At 38.6% G+C, this 21,898-nt stretch overlaps 1 protein-coding gene across 1 annotated transcript in view; it reads left to right on the forward strand.

The window, feature by feature from the left end:
- Positions 1–3,239: 3,239 nt before the first annotated feature.
- Positions 3,240–21,898, forward strand: part of FAM91A1 (family with sequence similarity 91 member A1) — a 29,336-nt gene continuing 10,677 nt past the window's right edge. Inside the window, exons 1-17 of the mRNA XM_062570602.1 lie at positions 3,240–3,374; positions 5,626–5,710; positions 6,384–6,535; positions 7,467–7,524; positions 9,218–9,285; positions 10,580–10,693; positions 11,807–11,897; positions 13,226–13,288; positions 14,372–14,478; positions 15,270–15,308; positions 15,423–15,535; positions 16,421–16,539; positions 16,969–17,081; positions 17,291–17,377; positions 18,181–18,313; positions 18,999–19,147; positions 19,680–19,814. Coding sequence (XP_062426586.1) covers positions 3,303–3,374; positions 5,626–5,710; positions 6,384–6,535; positions 7,467–7,524; positions 9,218–9,285; positions 10,580–10,693; positions 11,807–11,897; positions 13,226–13,288; positions 14,372–14,478; positions 15,270–15,308; positions 15,423–15,535; positions 16,421–16,539; positions 16,969–17,081; positions 17,291–17,377; positions 18,181–18,313; positions 18,999–19,147; positions 19,680–19,814 — 1,698 coding nt within the window. The 5' untranslated portion in view covers positions 3,240–3,302. The remainder of the gene's footprint in view (positions 3,375–5,625; positions 5,711–6,383; positions 6,536–7,466; positions 7,525–9,217; positions 9,286–10,579; positions 10,694–11,806; positions 11,898–13,225; positions 13,289–14,371; positions 14,479–15,269; positions 15,309–15,422; positions 15,536–16,420; positions 16,540–16,968; positions 17,082–17,290; positions 17,378–18,180; positions 18,314–18,998; positions 19,148–19,679; positions 19,815–21,898) is intronic.

The raw sequence follows: 21,898 nt of genomic DNA on the forward strand, positions 1-21,898 counted from the left end.
TATAAATACAGAAAACAAGAGCAGAGGAATCCATTTAGAAAAGCAATGAGTTATGAACAGCAAAGAGACATTAAAGGCAAAAAGAAAGAATCTAAAAATGTATCAGAAGTAAGAGGTAGACATAGATAACTGTAGATTTATTAAGAAACGTAAAAGGAGAGCAACTAATGGATGATGCATACCAGGCTGAAATATTCAATTTCTTTTTTGCTTTTCCTCACAAAGGAAGATACTTATTGCCATTGAAATGAATGCAACTAAGTAAACAGTTATGTGTATCACCCAGAATAGGGGAAAAAAAAACTTTTAGGAAATATTCTTTAGATGTAGTCAAAAGAACAGGTCTACTCAGTGCAAAACTAGGGGTAGCAATCTCTGAAGCAGGGGTGATTACCTGTCAGCACTGATGCAGGTCAGGGAAAGTTGTGAAAAACTGGAGAAGTACACAGTGAACTTTGATTTAGGAAATTTCAGCCCAAAGCAATACTGGATTTCCTACAACTGACTCAGGAGGCCCACTACCTCATACCATACTACCCCATTTCTAAGTACTTTTAGCATTTATATCTCTAGTAAAGCATGTTTCAAACATGGTTCTACAGAGTAATTGATCATTAGGCAGCACTCATACAGGAAAATAATATTTTAAGGAAAATAGTTTCATTTGTCACAGACTAATCCCTACCACAGGATCAGTCGGAAGAACCTCAGGATCATCTTTGGCTGAGTTCAGATACACCCAAACTAACAAACTTCAAACCGCCACTGGCCTGACAGACTGACAAACTGACCCAGATTTGTCCGGACTGACAGAGTGTGTCTCTACTGCTAAGTCATAATAATAACAATAATGATAATAATGATAATGATAATAATAATAATAAAATCATAAAATTAAAATGGAGAGCCAGTGGAAAATTCCTGACTCTTTGGTTAAGGCATCGACTTCCTCACTTTTACACTAAGGCTTGCACCTTTAACAGCAAATGTGTTCTGGTGAGAGACAGCTGGATATGCCCAAAACCAAGTCAGGATATAAGCTAGTAAATTGGCAGTGTTGAGTTCTGTGCTCAGACTTGCTTCATAGCTCTATTTATTCTGCCATAGAGAAGTCCTCACAATGACTGTTTGTTTGCTTTTTCCTTTCATTTCTTGGATTTTTCATTACTTCCTCTCACTTTTGAATTCTTTTGTTTCTTAAAACTACAGCAAATAATCTGACATGGGACCACCTGCCCTATTTTGATTTATAGGTCCTGGCATTTAATCCAAGATTACTCTTTCCAAATCTAAACGTAAAGAAATAGCTTCCACAGTTTTCAATGGCTTCCAGCATCCATATTTTATGAACTAATCATATCAACGCTGGCTTTCAGTCCTGCTTATCACATGTTAAATTGTCTTATTAACAGTTTAGCTTCTTTTTGCTTCTTAAGTTTCAAAGAGCTTTGATCAGGTCTTTACAAACTGGTACTACAACCTAACCAATATTATAATTTACAGCATCAAAACTGTTTTACTGTTTAATGAAAAACAGTAATATAACATGTTGCATGCTAGGGAAGGAAGGGAAACTAGGACTAAACTGCCATGACCATGGTCATAGGGCAAAGGCTGAATCACATTGATCAGCAAATACCCTGTGGCCCAGTCCTCAGCTCTCACTGTTTTTATCCACATGAGTTACACTGGCTTGACTGAAACTGTAGAGTCTGGTGACCTCAACATAAGATGTAAGAGCTCAGAATGTTTGATTTACTGCTTTCCTTTAGAATGTGAAACTGAATCAGTTGTTTGTGAATCTCAAAGTTGCTAAATATAAGAATCTAAAGAATCTAAATCTAAGAATCTAAATATAGATTTTTTTTCCTATGGTATTCTTTCTAGTAATAAATTTCAATCTTGTTGAAAATCTGCTAGGCTCAATATTGGCCTTCTACTCACAGCTCTGACCAGTCACTCTGCCTTTCTGAAGATCTACCCTACATCAATAGTTTCTTTCTAATTAAATTGTTTTTGAAATCTGCTAGTTATCACTCAAAAGTCTGAGGCAGCTGATGGAAGCTTCCAAGCTATTGAAAAAGTCTTTTTTTTGCTGTAAACATTACTGCAATTCTGAGCATCTGAATTTTTAACTTGTGGATTCTCATATCTGTGTCTTACTAAAATTGTTATTCAGATGCTGGTGTCCCTGATAACAGCATTTACCTCAGAACTATACATGAAAAAACTGTCCTTGCCCTATTGAGAGGTGTGTCCAATTACTGATATCAAAAGCAAACAGACAGTACCAGCCATAGACCTGTACCATCTGGTTACTTACCAAGGCAAAAAGGGCTTTGGATTTATGAACTAATGAAGGGTGTGACAGAGGAGAACTTCTAAGGGACCTGACAACTGCGGTTGAAAGAAATGAGGGAGGAAGTCAGTGTAGCAAGCCCTGACCATGCTTCCAGACTGCACCTTGCTAGCGTTACACGCAGAGGACCTAACGGAGATGCTGGAGCTCCTGCACGAACTGCTGGACTGACCGTGGTAGCTCCGGTGATCGCTGCGTGCTGGCACCACGGGGCCTCTCCACAGGCTGAGCCTTGGGCACCCCTGCAGTTACGCTGAAGTGGGTCTCTGGAGATATCTTTAGCGACAAAGAAACAGATTTGGGCACGTAGTTCTTCGGGATCTACTCCAAGTTAACAGGCACTGGGTTTCTTTCTATTGCTGTTGATCCCCTTGCGCCTCTGCCAATGCTGAAGTTACTACCACGTGAACAGTGTTAGTGATTAAATGGAGCAAGTGATCAGAGGCTTATTTGCTTTTAGTTGAGTCTACTTAAGAATCAATTAATTCAGTCAAAACCTTGTGCAAACGGCCCTTCTCCCAGCCGTAAACCCGTAACACCTCAGCAGCGAGCAGCCCTAGCGCCCGGCGCGCCGCCAGTCCTTTCACCACGGGCAGAATTTTAACTGGCTCGCGAGGCACGAATTCCGGAGAACGAGGGGACGCGCGGCCCGGCCGCCGCCAACGGCCAACGGCCGCCGCCAACGGCCGCTGCCAACGGCCGCCCGGAGCCCCGCGGAGGCGGCGCCCGCCCCCGCCCCCCTCCGGGCCAGGCCCCTCCCACCCCGCGCCGGGCCGAAGCCCGCGCGCCGCCGGCGGAAGTGACGCGCGAGGGCGGGTGCTCGCGGGGCGTAACGCGGAAGCGGGCGGCGGGAGGCGGCGGCGGGCCGAGGGCAGGGCAGGGCGGCCCCGCGGCGGGAGCGCCCCCCGGCGGCGGCGGCGCCGCAGCCCTCCCGCCCCCGGCCATGAACATCGACGTGGAGTTCCACATCCGCCACAACTACCCCTGGGGGCGGCTGCCGGCCAGCGTCAAGCAGGTGCCGCCGCGCCGCCGCGGGGAGCGGGGAGAGGGGAGAAGCGGGGACCCCCCCGTCGTCTGCCCCGGAGGGAGGCAGGCAGGGACCAAGGGGGCTCGCTGTGGGGAATGTGGGGTTCCGGAGGGAAGGGGCCATGGAGCCATGTGGGGTGTCTATGGGGAGAGGGTGCGTGGGGTCCCTTTGCGGGGAGAGGGGCGCAGGGGTGTGTGTGGGGCCCCTGCGTGGGGAGAGGGGCACAGGGGGGTGTGTGGGGCCCCTGCGTGCGAAGAGGGGCACAGGCGGGTGTGTGGGGCCCCTGCGTGGGGAGAGGGGCACAGGGGGGTGTGGGGGGGCCCCTGCGTGGGGAGAGGGGCACAGGCGGGTGTGTGGGGCCCCTGCGTGGGGAAAGGGGCACAGGCGGGTGTGGGGGGCCCCTGCGTGGGGAGAGGGGCGCGTGGGGTTTCGTCATGCGGAGAGGATGTGCAGGGTGTGTGGGGTCTCTCTGGTCAGAGTGGGGGGTGTTGGGGAATGTAGGGCCCCTCTGTGAGGAGTGGAGCGTATGGGGGTGTGTGGGGCCCCTCTGTGGGGAGAGGTGGTGTGGGAGTGTATGGGCCCCCTCTGGGGAGAAGGGGATTTGGGGAGTGTGGGGGCCGCCCTGTGGGGAGGAGTGGGGCACGGGGATGTGCGTGGGCCTCCCTGTGAGGAGAGAGAGGTTATAGGGGCGTGTGTGGGTCTCTCTGCAGGGAGAGGGGTTTGGGGTGGGTGTGTGTCAGGCTTCCCTGTGGGGGGAGGGCGTATGGGGTGAGTGTCGGATCTCTCCGTGGGATGCTCACACAGATGCAGGACAAGTGGAGGCAGGTTTTCCCCCAGGCCACCTCTGGCCAGCACAAGGTGAAGCAGGGCCACTGTCATCCCAGAGCTTTATGCTGCTCTAGTTGTGGTAGTCGGGGAGCAGTGGCAGCGAGTGGCTTGTGGAACTGAAAACCTCATGAAATCTTGATTTGCCAGGTTTAATGGGCCTACGACAGCTCAGGGCAGATACTGTGTCAAGTCAAAAGGGAGGTTCTCTTCTCATCTCGGAAGCCTTACGCTGCTTGAAAGTAGATACTGAAAAATAATTCCTGCTCTTGTACAGGAGAAAGGATGGAGAGGATCAATAGTGGCTCTAGATCTTGAATAATTGAATTCCTTGAGTTTGAGACTTCAGGCACTAGTCTGTAAGAGGAACATGAGTGATGTTTTCTGTTTACCTACCCAACTGAGTACCATACTTATGTCTAAGAGATTTAGGATAGAAGTACACTTATGTTTAATTAATTATTTAATGTAGCTTCTGGAATACCATTTTCTTTGATTTTAGAATATTCTTTCTTTATTTATCTCTCTTTTTTTTCTAATTTGGAGAAAATCCTTGGAGCCTTCTTTGGATATTTAATCAATTATGGATTTAATCAATAAACCAAGTGTTTATTTTGTAATACATGATTCTGGAGTATATGGGCCAGCTTACTTGCTCTAATGTTTATCCTGTATATGTAGTGAAGTAACATACTTTCAACTAAGCTTTTTCTGTTATCATGAACATCAGTTGAGGGAACCAGGAAAAGCAGGTGCAAAGTAGAAGAATAATGTGAAGAATTTTTAGGGAAATTTTTTTTTGTGATAAGATTTGAGGGGGTCAATCAAAACCTCAACCAAAATGTTTTTTTTCCTCTTTGTGATGGTCAAATAACATACTGCACTTATGCCTTAGTTTTGTAACTTAAGATCACTTGATTAGCCACTTGTATGAAGCCACAAATTATTATTTTTTTTTTTTAGTGTGGTATAAGATTGTTAGATGCCCCACTTGTGCTACACTTGAAACTTTGTCATTCATAATTCTCTGTTTATGCTATGCTGATTTGGGCCAGTTCTTCATGGCTGCAAGGTGCTGCAAGTGCTGAATGCTTTATATAATGCTTGATGCATTATATCATTAAAAAAGGTTTACAACCTTTGATTTGAAGATTAGACAATTTCTTTTTGATCAAAGTTGTACTAGAAAAAAAAATCTACAGATTGCTTTTTAAATCCACATCTTGTATACATTGTTCTGTTTAACTAAAGATACTCTTCACCTTTTACAGAGACTGAAGATATTATCAATGTAATGAATTGGGGAAGTTCCTAATAATGACAAGTGTCCATATCTGTTTCCTTATAAGATACTTCACAGTTGTTTAACTAGGAATTTTATGCATGTCAGCTAAAAGACTTTTATGTTTTCAAGGGTCTTGGAAACTCTCAGAGGGAATATGAAAGGCAGGTTGTGCTCTACAGCATCCGCAATCAGTTACGTTACCGGAATAACTTAGGTGAGTGAAAAAGCATTATAACTTCTAATTGGTACCTGATTCTTTGTCAAGAAAAATCTTTTCTTCAAGAAAAATCTCAAAATTCAGTTCATTTAGCAGCTTCTCTAAGAAAGTACTTTTTTTGGATAACTGAGTTGAAGATAAAACTGAAATCCTACTGCAATCATTGCTGAGTTTCTAGTACTTAAGCTGCCCCATTCAAAAAAGTTAGGACCTATTAACAGAGGACATGACTAATAAAAGAAAGCATGTCACTGGATGAGATGCACACGGACACCCTGACTTGTATGAGTTACTGGCTATGGCGTGTTTGTAGAGTTCCCATTTATTTTGCACTGACTGCATCCATTTCCCTTTCCACAGTAGATAATAGTTTCCACTAATTAATTTTCTAGTGCCTGCATGAGATTTCTCTCAGTGGGTCACTCTTTGATAACCTGTGAATAAACTTGCTTTGTCCCAGTGTGATCCTTTAAGGCTCTCAATACTTGTATCACATCTAGAAATCCATGGCTGCTGAATGCCCTGCACCACTCCTTTATTTTGTTTTTAGTTTTCTGTCAATTGCTATTGTACTATATTTAATCCTCTTTTCTTGCTGTGTTTTAAAAATACTTCTTTACTTAAATTTTGATAGAAGTCTTAACTTTTTTTCCTCACTTTTTTCCTGCAGTTAAACATGTCAAGAAAGATGAGCGCAAGTATTATGAGGATCTGTTAAAATACAGTCGAGATCATCTCATGTTGTACCCTTATCATTTGTCTGACATCATGGTAAAAGGTCTGAGGGTAACACCGTTTTCATATTACACAGGCATAATGGAGGTGAGTACAAAACTACAGCGAAAAGTTGTATTCTGTCCTAGGAGTGTCCCTGATGGCTCTGTAACGCTTACTAAGCAGTGTCATGTGATTTGTTTGCTTTTGGTAGAGTCTGATAATGAGCCACAGTAAGGAAAGTTTCTGGAGAACTACTTGTACCTGCATTTCTCCCCCCCCCCAAACTCTGTCCCCATAAGCCTTTCCAGCACTAGAATTTGTCATATGGAGCTGGGTAGGAATCACTCTTAGGGCAGTCTTTCTGTTTTGACATATTGAGATCTGTGACTCTTCACTTCAAACTCTTTGTACAAGAAATATCTTGTTCTGTTTGATTAATGAAGCAAGCAGAATTTCCATTTTTAGAAAACACCACGTTTGAACTGATTTATTTTTTATTTTTTGTTCTTTTTCAAAAAGAGCACTTAATATTATTAGAAGCTTTTTCAAAAGCTTCAAGCAGATCCTTTCTATGAGAATTAAGATGGTTCTGTTTTTTGTCAGTGCTCTGGCAACCTTCTTTCATTGGGTATCATAACTATTTTTTTTATTCTGTGTATAATGACTGCAGATAGTATTATATAGAATAAACTAAAAACCAGTTTGTGCTATTACTCTTAGCTGTTTCTTGTGCTTTTGTGTTTTTTTCCTGTGTGAGCAGATACAAAATTTCATCTTTGTACTTTGTTAGTCTGCATTTTTCTTAAAACTTATATTTGACTCCCAAGTATCATTTTTGTGTATATAGCTTCCTGTGTAGTGATTACTCAAGTAATTGTCAAGTTTGATAATTAACTGATTTTAATAGATTTCTATTTTTATTTCAAATTAAAAAAATGCAAATAGGCTCAGCTCTTAATGTTGGCTCAAATGAAATGGACCTCCCTTTCTGAAACAATAACTTTCTTGTTTTAACTAAGTTTTCTTGTCTCTTAAGGATATAATGAACAGTGAAAAAAGCTATGATTCATTACCCAACTTTACTGCTGCTGATTGTAAGTATTATGTGGTTACGCTACTGCTTTCAATGAGTTGAAAATATGGAGCTTCTGAAAATAGATTTGTTGGATGTCTATTTGCTTGAAAATAGATGTGTGAATAATGATGTAGATCCATTTAAATAGTGCTTGTAAGGAGAGCATGCTCTCCATACAGACCTGTCTTCCAATGATTGTTATTGAAATTAGAATAATTTGAGTGCAAATAGATACAGTAGAAAACCTTGTGCAACTTCTATCCTTGCTGGAATGGCATTACTGCTTGCTTGGACTTCTGGGTGGAAAGTCTTACTGGCCTCTGTGCATCAGCAAGCTGAGCTTTTGTTTCTTTCCTAGTGTGTTTTTTGTAGGTATTGGGCAAAAAGCTTTGGAAAGACACTGAAAGGCTGTTGGCACTCCTGAGAATTGCTATAAATACAGAATAAGGAATGATATACTAGCCCTGAGAGAAAAGAGAATGCAGTGTCTTGTGACACTTCTAACTGCACCAGATGTTTTATTCTACTTTATGGTAGACTGGTGTGAGAATGAGAGAGGGAGATTAGAGGATGGTGCCTGAGATGAGAGCAGAAAATCAATCCTCCTGCAGAAGTGTGACCTCTTTCATTGAACTGGATGAAGGAAAACAGATCGAGAGTGATACCCTACTGAGAGGTCTTACAGAGAAAAGCTCAGATTGCTGCCATGGGGGGAGTGTTAATCAAACCTAAAACTGAGGTATTGTTAATTATTAAAAAAAAAAAAAGCTTTGTTCTTCACCTTTGGTATGTTTTTTATATTGTTCTCCTTTAAGAATGTTGTGTAGTCAGGTCAGTAGTAGTCTACAATTTTTGAAAACAATCTAAAAATAGAGTAACTTCAGTTAACTTTAGTTCACCCCATGTCACGTTCCCATTGGAAAAACAGCTAAGGAAAAACTTTTCCTCAGCATTGCATAGCTTGTTGGAAATCCAGTGTTACTTGGGAGTATGAAGAGTGGAAAGTCTTCCACTTCTGTTATTTTAGCAGCAGCTGCAGATTGGTGGTAGAATTAAGTTAAACATCTTTGTTATCATTTTATATTAAAAACAGGTGTCAAACTAGGAAGCTGGACTTAAAACTGAGAGAGAATATGAGTTAAACCCCATGGATAGCTTTCCAGTGTCTTTTCATGTTTCCTCACTGTTTGAAGGCTAGAGATTATAGAATTAAATTCTGATTCGTTTTAACTCAACTAGAATTTAATCATCTTCCTTAGAGGCTTATGTAGCCTTTTGTGCTCTAATTTTTAGTGTTCAGAGTTCTAATCTAATGCATAGTGAGGGTTTTGTTGGGTGGGGGGAGAGGGAGAAAATCCCTTTCAGCAAAAACAAAGCAATTTGACTCGAAGTTATTACCATGTTGATGTGAGGCTGGGAGGGAAAGGAGTTAGATTATTCCATTCTACGCTACCCTATGGCTTGAGAGAGATGGGATTCACGTTTTTGTTTTGTTTTTTTAAACGTATACAGAATAAGTAAGTGGGGATAGAGAACCATGTTTATCTGGAAAGAGAATCCATCAGTAGAACTGTATTTAGCTCTTTAGTTATCCCTTTATTTGGGGAGTAAAGAATAATCCAAAGTAGTATTATAAAAGTAGGTCTGAGTCTTTCAAGACTGTTTTATGCATCTTCAGCTTAAACTAAGAGAAATAAAAACTTATTTTTCAGGTTTGAGACTTCTTGGTATAGGAAGAAATCAGTATATAGATCTAATGAACCAATGTAGGTCTTCAAAAGTAAGTTTGTCTTTAATTCCTTCTCCCCTCCCCCATATCCACTGGCAATACATTTCTTCTTTGGTGGGAAAGGAAGAATGGAAAAATCTTATGAGTCTTACTAATTGAATAGTACAGCTAACCGAATGTAATATAATATATTACTAATTAATTTTTTTTGAACTTAATAAAGAGATTTTTAACTTTAAGTCAAAATATAACAAGAAAGAAAGTATTCAGCTCTACATCTCTTACATTTTCAGAACGGTGTTTGATGTAGAACACCAAAGGTAACTAATGTCTATCTCCTGGCCATTATAAGCATGGAATAATGCTATTGGATCTGGAAAAATTACTCCATGTTTCTGTGGGTGCAGTTGAGAACAGATTTAATTCTGGGATAATCCTCCAAGTAGCTGTAAATTTTTATGGTGTGTATGTTCTCTAAGACAGCATTGATGAGTCTGAACAGGCTTCCTTGCTTGTGTATGTGAACATGTGCACCTTTGAAAACGTAATTCCTGTTCATATCACTAGGCCCTTCAGTCTGAAACAGCTCCTTCCTTTCTTCAGAAAAATTCTAAGTGTAGTTTCAGTTGGTTCACACTACTTCTTTAAACCAAAGTGTAGTTTCCAAAATACTGAGAGGCTGAAGTTGACATAGCAAACCAAATTGTCATGGCTATAGAATAGAAGAGGAGGAGGTTAGGTGTATAAATAAACAATAACCTCTGTCTTTTCTTTCTTGAACTAAAATTCACTGTACTTCCACAGCACCATGCTAATGTGGTAGGGTCTAATGCTAGTGTGAATGTGGTCTACTTCCTGTCTTTAGTCAGCGGTTTTTAAGATCATTGAATTTTTCTTTTAAAATACTCTATATGCAGATCTTGTTTGCTGTGCTGTCTTGTGAAAGTGTCATTAAAAAAAAAGTGGAACTGAAAAGAAAGTAAGAAAGAAAGAGTCATAAATGCTTTAAATTTGGGGTTGATCCTAAGATGTTAGAATAGTGTGATTTTAATAAGTGAATATTTCATACTGATTTGTGTGGGCATTTCAGAATAGCATATGTAAATTTTTTTCCCCTCATTTTCATCTGATTTGAGGGAGGGGAGAACACATTTGTTTTTAAATGAGTGTGTGCTTTTACTAAATGACAAGATTAATAATATCTTTATGCGTGTTCAGTCTATGAATAGAATGTACTAAAAAGTACTTAACCATCAGCTAATGTAAAGTAAAGGGATATGGTAACATCTCTTTGCACGTGTGAAATGCTACGTATTACTATCTCAAATGGACTGTACCACTGCAGAAATTTTTCAGAAGGAAAACTGCTCGTGATCTGTTACCTGTGAAACCTGTGGAGATTGCTATAGAAGCTTGGTGGGTTGTGCAGTCTGGCTATATCACAGAGGATGACATCAAGGTACTTTAAAATATTTTGAATCTTTAATTTCGGTTGAATACTGAGAGCCTCTGAAAATAGAGGCCTCCCTTTGTATGTTCTGAACAAAGACCATATTACAGATTTGTAGTATTTTTTTTATGGCAGTAGGGATCAGAGCTAATGGAAATTACACATGGTTTTATTTGACATATTCTGCCTTCTTTCTTCTTTTTGCTTCTTGTGTTAGGTACCGTCAGGTAGTGCTGAGGTTATTACACATCAACCAGCATGTTTTAACTGATGTGTGCACTTTTAATTTGTAGGGAACAAGAGACAATATTTTCTTAAATTTCATGTAAGCCCTGACAACTCAGCTAGGGATGAATCTTCACTTTCATTATAATTATCAATGTTAGTGGACTTTTTCTCCTCCTCACATTGCCTTACTTCTCATTGTTTGCACATGAAAATCTTTTTTGCTGACTTACGAGGTCACTAAATGTTTCACCCCCATTCTACTTCCCTTCTCCTAGTTTCTTCCTACAAAAAATTGCCAAACTCTTCACAGTAAGGTCAGCTAGGCATTTGACATATACTCTATGTTTAATTCCTTCTCTATAAGTTCTTTAGGTTAGATTGGAATATTTAAAACCATGTGTGTTTTTTTTTTTTTTTTTTTTTTTTTTAATTTGGCTACTACTGGGAATATCTTGGACACCGATTATTTCTAGACAGATCTTTTGACATCTCTTCAACTCAAAACAGTTAACTTGAAGCAAATTACTTGGAAACGGGAACTGACCTCATTCTAAAATGCTATCAGTTGTATAGTTGAACACTCAGTTCAGAAGTTTTAAAGAGCAAACATGTATTTTACTGTGGACTTCATGTGCCAAATGCCTGGAATTTGTCCAATTAAGTATTGTTCCTTGAGCATGCATAACTTTGAGCAGAAGCAAGAATAGGAATATCAGACTTTAACAAAAACTCCAGTGATTTCTTTCTCAGCACAAGCACTTTAAGAGCATTAGTCATAATTAATATCAGAATATAAGAAGTAACAATTTGAAACTGAAACTTTTTTTATTGTGGTATTATTTCAGATGCATAGACTGATTTTTACAGCAAACTAACATAATTTCTTTTACCTAGATTTGTACTACATCTGAGAAGTCTGCTATTGATAAGATAATTGATTCAGGTCCTCAGCTTGCTGGTTCACTAGACTTCAATGTAGTTCACAGTAAGTATTTAATCAGTGTGGATTTTCTGTTTGTAGATTTTGCTTAGTAAATTTTGAGACTAGTGTTGAAAGCTAGCAGTAAAAGGGATGTAGACAGCTGAAGTGTGAGAGAATGTGGAAGAGAATATTCAAGAGCTTGTACAGACTGCAGTCTAGGTCTTGTAAATAAATGGTTAATAGTAACTACTGCTCTGTTACTGCTTAAAATGATTCAACAAATTCCTACCATAGAACATGACAGTAGAGATTGTGTAGGGGGTAGAGTGGAAAGAGGAGAGAAACTGAAAAAGACAATGTCAGCATTAGTAATCCTAGATGCTAAAATTTCACTGTTCACTCTTCAAAGAAAAGGAGGCTTTGAAATTTAGTACTGTTCGAACACTGTCTAAAATGGGACTTAAACCTGAGAGGCTATCTTGTTTCACAAAGGTCTGTAACTGTTGCTGAAAAATTGTGTGCATGTGTGTCTCCTTGTTTTTGTGCTAGATATAGAAAAATCCTGTTAGTGAAGAGAGTACAAATTAATCGATGAACTCTTCTCTGCGAACTGTACTTGTAAATGTTTGGTTTACTACAAGCACTCAGATTGGTGCACTCTACTTTCTTAAGAAATTTGGGTGGAATTCTACTGCCTGCTAATGAGACAGGAAAAAAAACTGTAGAAAAAGTGAGGTAGGCTCTTGAGTAGATCTGAAACAGTGCAGGGTTTAAGAAAACTTGAATTCAGAAGACTTTGGCAATCATCTTTCTTATGTACGGCCTGATGCTGCTTATGTTGTAGAGGCTCACAAATTAGTGGGAAAATAGGTTTAGAAGACATTATCTCTACTTAATGAGTGGAGAAAGTATGTCTAACCAATCAATGTAAGGTAGGATTTTAAGGGAGAAGAGGGCTGACTGGTGCAAACTCTGTCATTTAAGGTACAGTAAGTAACTAATCAAATTCTTCTTGACAGTACAGTGATGATGGTGAAAGCCAAGTTCTCTTTCAGACAGAGACAGTTCTCATCTTTCTGCCAAATACAGCTGCTTCAATCTCTAGTCTCTAGTGACTCTGCTGTGACCTTTTCTATTCAGTCTCTATTGTCCTAGAAGTAGATGCAGAGCTCCAAATGTATTGCACCAGATGACAAGTAAAAAGCTCTGTTTTAGGTTGGCGTGTGTTTAACATTAAATGCAGTTTACTTATCCATGCATTGCGAAGTAGTAGTCTACTGTGGAGGCTATTAAATTGTTTTAAATTCTGCACTGACTGGTGGGGAAATCAACTTATATCATTAGTACCCTGGATAATGATTTTGTAAAATGATGTGCTCTTATTTTTAAAGGCTTGTATAACAAAGGATTTATTTACCTCGATGTACCAATATCTGATGACAGCTGTATAGCAGGTAAGTAAATTCATTAATGTATAATACCTGTCTTTTCTTAGATTAATTTTATTTATCCTATAATTGTCTGTCTGGGAAGCTACTTTTCTGTGTGCATGAGTTTGCTTAAATGAATCACTGAACTATGAGAATTGTTCCCGATCAAATGTTTTTGAAGTGTATTAAAACATTGTCTTTATGAAATATAGAATTTCAAATTGAATTTTCATATTTTGTTATTTCATATACATAATTACATCCAATGAGATACTCTTAAAGACTTATAACATGATTTAATAAATATTCTCCCATATGTCTGTAACAAAAAAGAAGAATAGTATAAAGAAATGTAGTCAGCTTGTCACAAGGGTATGGATTTTTGACTCCTATCTTCTAGAGAAATACAACTTATTTTTTCTTCTTTAATAGCTATCAGTTCCATCCTTCGTGGTCTTGTCACCTCAATTATAGTAATGTGCTGGGTACACAGGAGCTTAAACTAGCACAGCATGTGGCTGCCCTTTGAACAATTCATTATGTTATGCTAGGTCTCAGAGGGTTCTGAATTCGCTATAATCTCAAAGACCTAAGTGATTTGGAGTGTGGCCATGCAGAAGTACCTGTTGTTGCTGTAGTAGAAATCAGTTAAGCAAAAGTGCTCTAAATACAAGAGAGTTGCTGCTTAGAAATTTACTCTAGGATTCTCAGCTCTGGAGTTTTTCCTTTTTCAGTCAGTACAGAGGTTTACTCTCCATTCACGTTACAAAGCTAGCCTTTTCCCTAGAAATCTTTGAGCCAGGTAACTGGGAATTATCTGTAGTGGATGAGCTGGAGTCTGCAAGACTGTGATGCAAGGTAGAGTGGCTTTAGTTTTTATAGGAAAAACAATATTGACAACTGTTACTTTTCTCAAGATCATCAGAAAATTTTAAATGTAAATACCGCATAAACTACCTTTTAGGCTTTTATTTTTTGAAACTCTTGGGGAAAACTCAAAATTACGGGCATCATGAAAACTAAATAAGTGTAAACTTGTTTTTCTGTTCTTAAGCAAATTTAAAAACAAATTGACCAAATTGTAATCTTACAAGTAATTCTTTTCAGTGCCACCACTTGAAGGTTTTGTGATGAACAGAGTGCAAGGTGATTACTTTGAAACTCTCCTCTACAAGATATTTGTTTCAATAGATGAGCACACTAATGTGGCAGAGGTAAGTAAGACTTAGTTCATGTCGGAGAGACAGGAAAACCCGAAAGGGCCCAAAGCACAAATGCTTATGGAAAAGAAATGGATAAATACGAACTGACTTTGTTTAAATGTGTCATTAGATTTGGAGGATTTGAAATCTAAGCTGTTTCTTTAATCTTGGATGTAACTTACCATTCTGCAAGGCAAATGTGTACCAAATGTATAATCAGTGAAGCAACTCCATCAATGGGAGTGTATTTATACAGGGTTGTACATGTAGACTATCTCATTCCAGTTAAAATTGGAATAGAGTCTACTTTCTGTCAGTCCTGAGCAGATTGGTTTAGTTTTGCTAATGTGTTTTTTTTTTAATTTCTCTGACACTGAAAACATTCAGGGAGCTGACTTAAAGTAGGAATATAATTTTTACACAAGTATTTACAACTTTAATATGAGAAATATCTTTTTATAGGGTCCAATTCTCAAAACTGTGTGAATTGGTTTCTGAAAAATACGTGTTAAATACAGCTGGGATTTTGCTTCCTCTTTGCATGTCTTCCAGTATAAATGATTATCCCAGAAATTGCGCAGTGGAACATAACCTTACATTTCCTTTGCATGTTTTGAAATGGGACAATTATGATACTTTTTCCCTTTTTTCCATTACTTCTGGTGGAGGCAAAATTGCTCCTCTTAGTACAGGTTTTGTTTAAAAACAACACCCCTATCCCCCACACCTCTAAAAACCTGCAAGGGCTAATTACTTTGGATTTGTTTTTCTGGATTGTTGATTTTTTGTTTTTGCTTTTTTAGCTTGCAAATGTTCTAGAGATTGACTTATCTTTAGTAAAGGTATGTATGTATAGTACATCTGTTACTTGGTGTGAAAAGTTCAATCTTGTAACCTGACTTCATAGATGGATTTTATAGTGTAGTTACTTACTATACTTATGTGCGTTTCTTCAGAATGCCGTGTCCATGTATTGTCGGTTAGGCTTTGCACATAAAAAAGGCCAAGTTATAAACCTGGATAATCTTCATCCATCATGGAAGAATGTTCCTTCAGTAAACAGGCTGAAGTAAGTATCTCTGTTCTTTCACAAAGCTCCTTTTTGAGTAAAGAGAAAACTACAAACTAAATATTACTATAGAATTGTTGGTTACTTTCTTTTGAATTCTGCATTAAGTAATGTCATTTGGCTTTCTAATATATGTTATGAGAAGAATACTTGATTACATCTGTAATCTGACGATAAGGAGTGGTGAATTACTTTGTAAGTTCAAGGTACTATTTCCAGTGCTGTTACTTAGCGTTGGCTTTTTGATGTTTAAATACACAGTTGCTCACTCTTGAAGTAACTAGTGGGCATCTGCTTTAATGTCCTGGGGCCAGAAACAACAGCTACTGTGGTAGTATAAAGACAGTGTCTCTTGGTGCTGCTGTCAGTGAATTTGCACATGATGTTTGCTTACTGTGGGGTAGCATTGTAGTTCTGTCATTGACAGCCCAAAAAAACCCGTATAAAATACTGCGGACATGACATTAATCCTGTACAGCCTGGCTCTCCAACTCGGAGTGCCAGTTTCTTACTTAAGAAATATAAGGCACTTTGTTTAGTCTTGTTTTTATTGGTTCATTTAAAACAACCGCTACACCTGAGCTTTCTTTAATGTTAACTTGGACAGTCAGGCCAAAGCAAATTAGATTTTTGCCTTGGATTTTTCTTGAAAGATGATGATTTAATCTTCAGATCTCTTGTTCAAAACCAATTATTTTGAAAATGTAGAACAAGCTTTTGTGTTAAACCTAAGGCAGGACTCTGAGGGCAACTGGTCTAGGGCTTGGAAGTATTTAAAGAGATGTACCAGGCATGCCTATGCATGGACTACTAGCACTAGAAGGCAGAGCTGCTTCTCCAGCGCTACAGTGACCAATAGATGTGGGTTTTAATTCACATTAATAGGAGTACTTTGGATCCCCAAAAGATGCTGCTTTCATGGGACAGTGGGGAAAACAGAAGTCCTATACAGGAAGCTGGATCATCAGCCACAGATACAGATACCAACAGTCAAGATGATCCAGGTTAGCACTTACAGTGAACTTAATAAATTAGGATTAATTATTTGTACAGAGCCATAAGCTGTAAAGGGGTTTAGAAATAGATGAAACATATAAATTGTGTTGATCCTCTTTTGCATTGTATAAAGTGGTGCAGGTGGTGTTTATTGCTTGGTTTCAAATTCTCCAGCCTAATCTTCTGAAAGAAGCTATTTAGCTAATCTATATTATGGATATTAATAAGCACAAAGTTACCAACTTCAAAATTAAAATTTGAATTAATCAATGCTTTAGTAATAACATGGAAATTCTGTTGGAATGGTAAGGAAATTCTGTTTTAATCTGTGACATCGTCTAAGGGGTTTTGGTTTTTGGCTTGTAATATTTTTATGACTTAACCTTGATTGTTTTATTTAAATATAAAATCATCTTTTTTCTATTGTTCTTTTTTAGCTGATACAGCCAGTGTGAGCAGCCTGAATCTGTCTAGTGGGCACACAAAGCGCATTGCCTTCCTGTTCGATTCCACTCTCACTGCCTTTTTAATGATGGGAAATCTTTCACCAGTATGTCAGAATTGTTCAATCTATTATGCCAAGAACAAATATATAGAAAGTCTAAAATCCTTTGACTTCAGTATAATAAAGCTTTGTTTATTTTAGAAACATTTATATTAATTGTTTACAGAATAAGGAACACCTGCTTAATACAAATTTTTGCTTGCCCATTCATTCCCTCCTCAAAGAATTAAGACAGTTTTGTTTTGTTGTTACAGAACTTGAAAAGTCATGCAGTCACCATGTTTGAAGTTGGGAAACTGTCAGATGAGTCTCTTGACAGTTTCTTGGTGGAGCTGGAAAAGGTAATCTGTTCCGTGCATGGCCCAGTGTTTTTTCAGCACTTAAATGGAAAGGGAGAAAAAAAAACATTTTTTTTTCTTTTTGTAGAACTGCTTTAGGAGCCTCTTTTAGCAATACAACAATAGAAATACAAACTTGACCATACTGAATCCAAGTGGTTCAGTTAAAATTTTGCTTATTCCTGGCATTTATGCCTGCAGTGGCTTTCAGGTATGCCCTGTGCATGTACGTGAATGTGGCGTGTATTAGCAAAGTGAGTTCAAGAACTGCATTTATCCAAGCCTGTGTGTATGCATAGCTGCATTAGGGCTTGCTACATGGAAATAACTTTCTTTTTGGTGACATCTTAATATTTCTGAAGAAGTGCACATGTCTTTTGTAGAAGAAATTGACCATTATTTGCTGGAATGTTTAATGTTTAACCACCTATCCTCTTTTCTGAGATAATTCTACTGTTCTTCTTAGATTATGTAGCAGGACTGTACTGTTAATTACAGTATCCTTTTTTACCAGCCGTGATGACTGAGCATTTAAAGACTGGTATCTTTTTTACCTAAAGACTAAGTGATTGTTTTTTCTAATTTTTAGATACTGTCTTTGTGTACCTTTGGCTGTTTGACTTAGACTTAGCTAGGAATCACTGTTCACTTAATACTTGCTGTGAATCATCCTTGCCTGTAAGCTGTAGAGTTGTCATGCAGTTACAGAACTTTAAAATGCTGTTTTGTTAATTTTTCTGTTTGTGTAATTGATGCTTATATAAACAATGTATCACTTGTATGCATTTATTTTTCTTCTTGTTTAGGTTCAAAGCACAGGTGAAGGGGAAGCACAGCGGTACTTTGATCATGCGCTTACACTGAGAAACACAATACTGTTTTTGAGGCATAATAAAGACCTAGGGGCACAAGCTGTGCAGCCTGATCAACCAAATAACGGTACTGTGCACACTTTCTCACCAGGAAATCCTTCTAAGATTGTTTGTTTATCTGCCAAGGATTCTTAGCTTTCTGATCAAGCTGTTATTTCAGAAAGCAATCAATGCCTTACTCAGTTTAAAAAAAAAAAATTGAAACAAAACATCACATTTCATCATCCTTCGAGCCTGCAGTACTGTGCTTGTGTTGAATGACAGGCCAGTTGCACAGGCGTGGATTTATGTCTGAAGCAACAGATTAAAGCTACCAAAGACAAGCTGAACATGAGGAAGGGATTGGTTTCAAATTATCCAGTTTAAAGACTATAGTAAAGGAGTCACCATCTATTCAGGCAGAGCTGTTTCTTCAGAGAAACCTTTTTCAAGTCATGAGAGGGAATATATTCTTCTAATATAGGTAGATGTTTTTAAGATCTTACTTAACTGATTTCATTAATATTTCTGTGTTTGCTTGTTTCCTGGGATCAGTTAGTGAGGAGCAAGTGGTAGTTCTGTGCCAGAAAAGCCCATATGACTGATAAAGCTAAAATTGAGGTGAATTCGAATAAATCTGTATATTTAAAACTTAATTTTGGGAAATACTGTATTCATGGCTCAACAGGGGAGAATGGAAAATCTACAGTAATATTTTGGGTTGTGTGCTTCATCTCAACTGATGATTTAAAAATATTGCATTCTTAACATAGGTTTTCCCTTGGATCTCTTACGATGTGAGAGCTTGCTCGGCTTGGATCCAGCTACCTGCAGTAGAGTTCTCAACAAAAATTATACTCTGCTGGTTTCCATGGCACCACTCACCAATGAAATTCGACCTATTAGCAGCTGTACACCCCAGGTGAAAAAATACTGGGGGGAAAAACCCCGGAATCTAATACTATCATACCTTCTTAGTAGCTTTGTTTTAGAAAAGTCTGATGAGATGCCCCTTTAAGAAGATTTAATTATTAGCATGCAGAATAGTATTGCAGTTTATCTAAAAAAAATGTTCAGTGAATTAAAATGTGAATGCTTATTACATTCAGTCCATTTAATCTATTAACAATATATCTGCTCAAGTAGGCTCAGTGACAATTGTTCTGTGCTGAAATTCATATTCTTAGAACTGCCTTGCTATTATCTTCCTATAGAGAGTCTTCCAATACTGGCCTAAGTACCTGGGATATCATTTCTACTTAGCAGCATAAATTAATACAGTTAAACCCCTGTGCTGCAAAACTAACTTTATATATATATATATATATATATATATATATATATATACACACACACACACACAATTGTTTAGTGGTTGATTCTGAAATTACGTCTGTACATTTAAAAGTTGCAGTTTCAGGCTCTTTCCAATTTCTTGGATAATCTCTCTTCAGCATATTGGACCTGCAATACCAGAAGTCAGTTCAGTTTGGTTCAAACTGTATATTTACCATATAACTGGACAAGGACCACCCTCTCTCTTGCTCTCTAAAGGAACCCGTCTGCGAAAACTCCCAGAAATTTTTCAGGTACCATATGCATGGATTTCTTCTTCTTTCCCAAATGTTTCAGAGGTATACTGTACACTAAAGCATTCAGCGATAACAACTGAAGTCAGAGGTATAATTTTCTGTAAATGGTGTGCCTTTCTTAGAAGCAAGTTTATGCGGTAACTTGTTTTGTTTTCTTTTAAGCTCTCAACAAAGAATGCTACTTGTATCTCTTTTCTTGTCACATTGCAGCTCTGGTATATTTGGTGCCACTGCTCTCGATTTTAGTGTAGAGTGTGGTACTACAGTCACTGCGAATATAGCTTGTAAGTTCTCCCTCCCCTCCCCCTCAAAGTGAGTTACAAAGATGAAGACTACCTGTAGCAAAAGATACAGAGACATAGTGTATGGTGCTCTTCCTAGTACTGTATTGGAAAGGGATGCCCTCACTTCCTGATGGAACACACAACTTGGATTTGGAGGTTGGCCAAGCTGATCACTGCTCATTTGCCCGCTGTCAGAATCTGAGAGGGAGACTTTGAGGCTGAAGTTTTTCCCAGCAGTTTAAATGACAAGAATTTAGTAAAGACTGCCCAAGATTAGACAAAAGGTCTTCCTAGCCCAGTAACGTGTCTCTAGCAATGGCTGTAAGTAGGTGCCTAGGAAGAAAAAGCCTGATACAATCTTAAGATTTTTCCCACCTTCCCATTTTCTGGTCAGAGAACTTCCTGAACTGTATGTAATGTTGGGTGTTTAGAGGCTGCCACTGGAATTCTTTTCTGCGCACTGTCCAGTTGCTCAGCCTCCTTCCCCCAGCCTTGAATCCATCTAACTTGCAGCATCCCTACAGGCCTTTAGCAAGGAGTTCCACAAGGCGCTGTAGATTTGTCCAGCTCCTGCCTGAAAGACCTCCTCCTGTTCTGTCCCTCAGAGATGCTAATGATGACAAATGTGCCACAAAGGAAGTACCATTACCTGTTCTATATCTTAGGCAAACCGAGGTAGAAGTGACCATGGGTACTTTTAAACTTGCCTGAACAAAAAATCAAAGTATCTGTTGGCTTTGATTCGTAAGGCTGCAAAGTTCTCAGCAGAGACTTAGCAGGCTGTGGGTCTCATAGATCGTGACAGAGTTCATAACGTAATTTAATTTGTATTTATAATTGGAGGCAGATCTTTACAGTTTTCATCTCTTTATTCTGAATGAATGCTTGAAAAGCTAAACATATGAGTGGTATGGAGGCCTTCAGAGAAGGATGGATATTCTTAGATTTACCTGCATCAGCTTCCATCTCTGGCTCTTGGATTTGTACATGTGTTTCTCATTTCTTACATCTGTCTTTTTGTTTCTTCCCTTACCTTTCATGACCTTTTTGATTTTAAAAAATGTTGATACTCCCTATTTCTAAGACTATGTTCTAAAGTAACACTGGATTAAGTAAATCTAGGCTTCTAGAGCAAAAAGCATTTTGTAAGGCCATTGAAGAACAACTTGATTAAAACTTCAGTCTTATCAGTAGATTAAACTGCTGTTAAATGTGTGGGTTATGCCCTTCTATTTATAAAAAGTGTACAATGTGGTAGCCTCAGAAAGCTACCTTACTGGACTGAATTTTCAGTGTTCTGATGAATCAATCAGATTTTCTTATGCTAAATGATCTCACGTTCTATGTTATCATGAATTTACTGGAGACTTTTTTTGTTCTCTGTCTACAGACATGAATGTTTTTTTTCCTGCTGCTAATCTGCACTGTCATTTGCTTAGGGATCTGTCAAGGCACTTCTAGAACTCTTACAGAGAGACACAGGAATTCAATCTTGAAAACTAAGAAGTGGAAATTGCTTCCTACTCAGTGTCTTTCTCTCCCTGTCCCTCCCTCTCAGATAGGTATTTTTGGGGGGGTTGATAAGTCTTTTCTCTCTTTTTGACAGTGTTGGTTTTATCTAGTATATATTTTACTTTTAAATTTATGTGAGATTATTTTCATCTCCTATTTGCTAGGAGACTGCTGCGATGGCCACATAGTTCTACAGGGACTGGTGACAGATACCTCCTATTCAAACTAGCATCTTAAGTTTGAGGTTGGCGAGCTTCTGTCTTTACCAGGAGTAAGACCATGAGT

Source organism: Rhea pennata, chromosome 2 (genome assembly GCF_028389875.1).
Source record: "Rhea pennata isolate bPtePen1 chromosome 2, bPtePen1.pri, whole genome shotgun sequence".
Classification (NCBI taxonomy): Eukaryota; Metazoa; Chordata; class Aves; order Rheiformes; family Rheidae; genus Rhea; species Rhea pennata.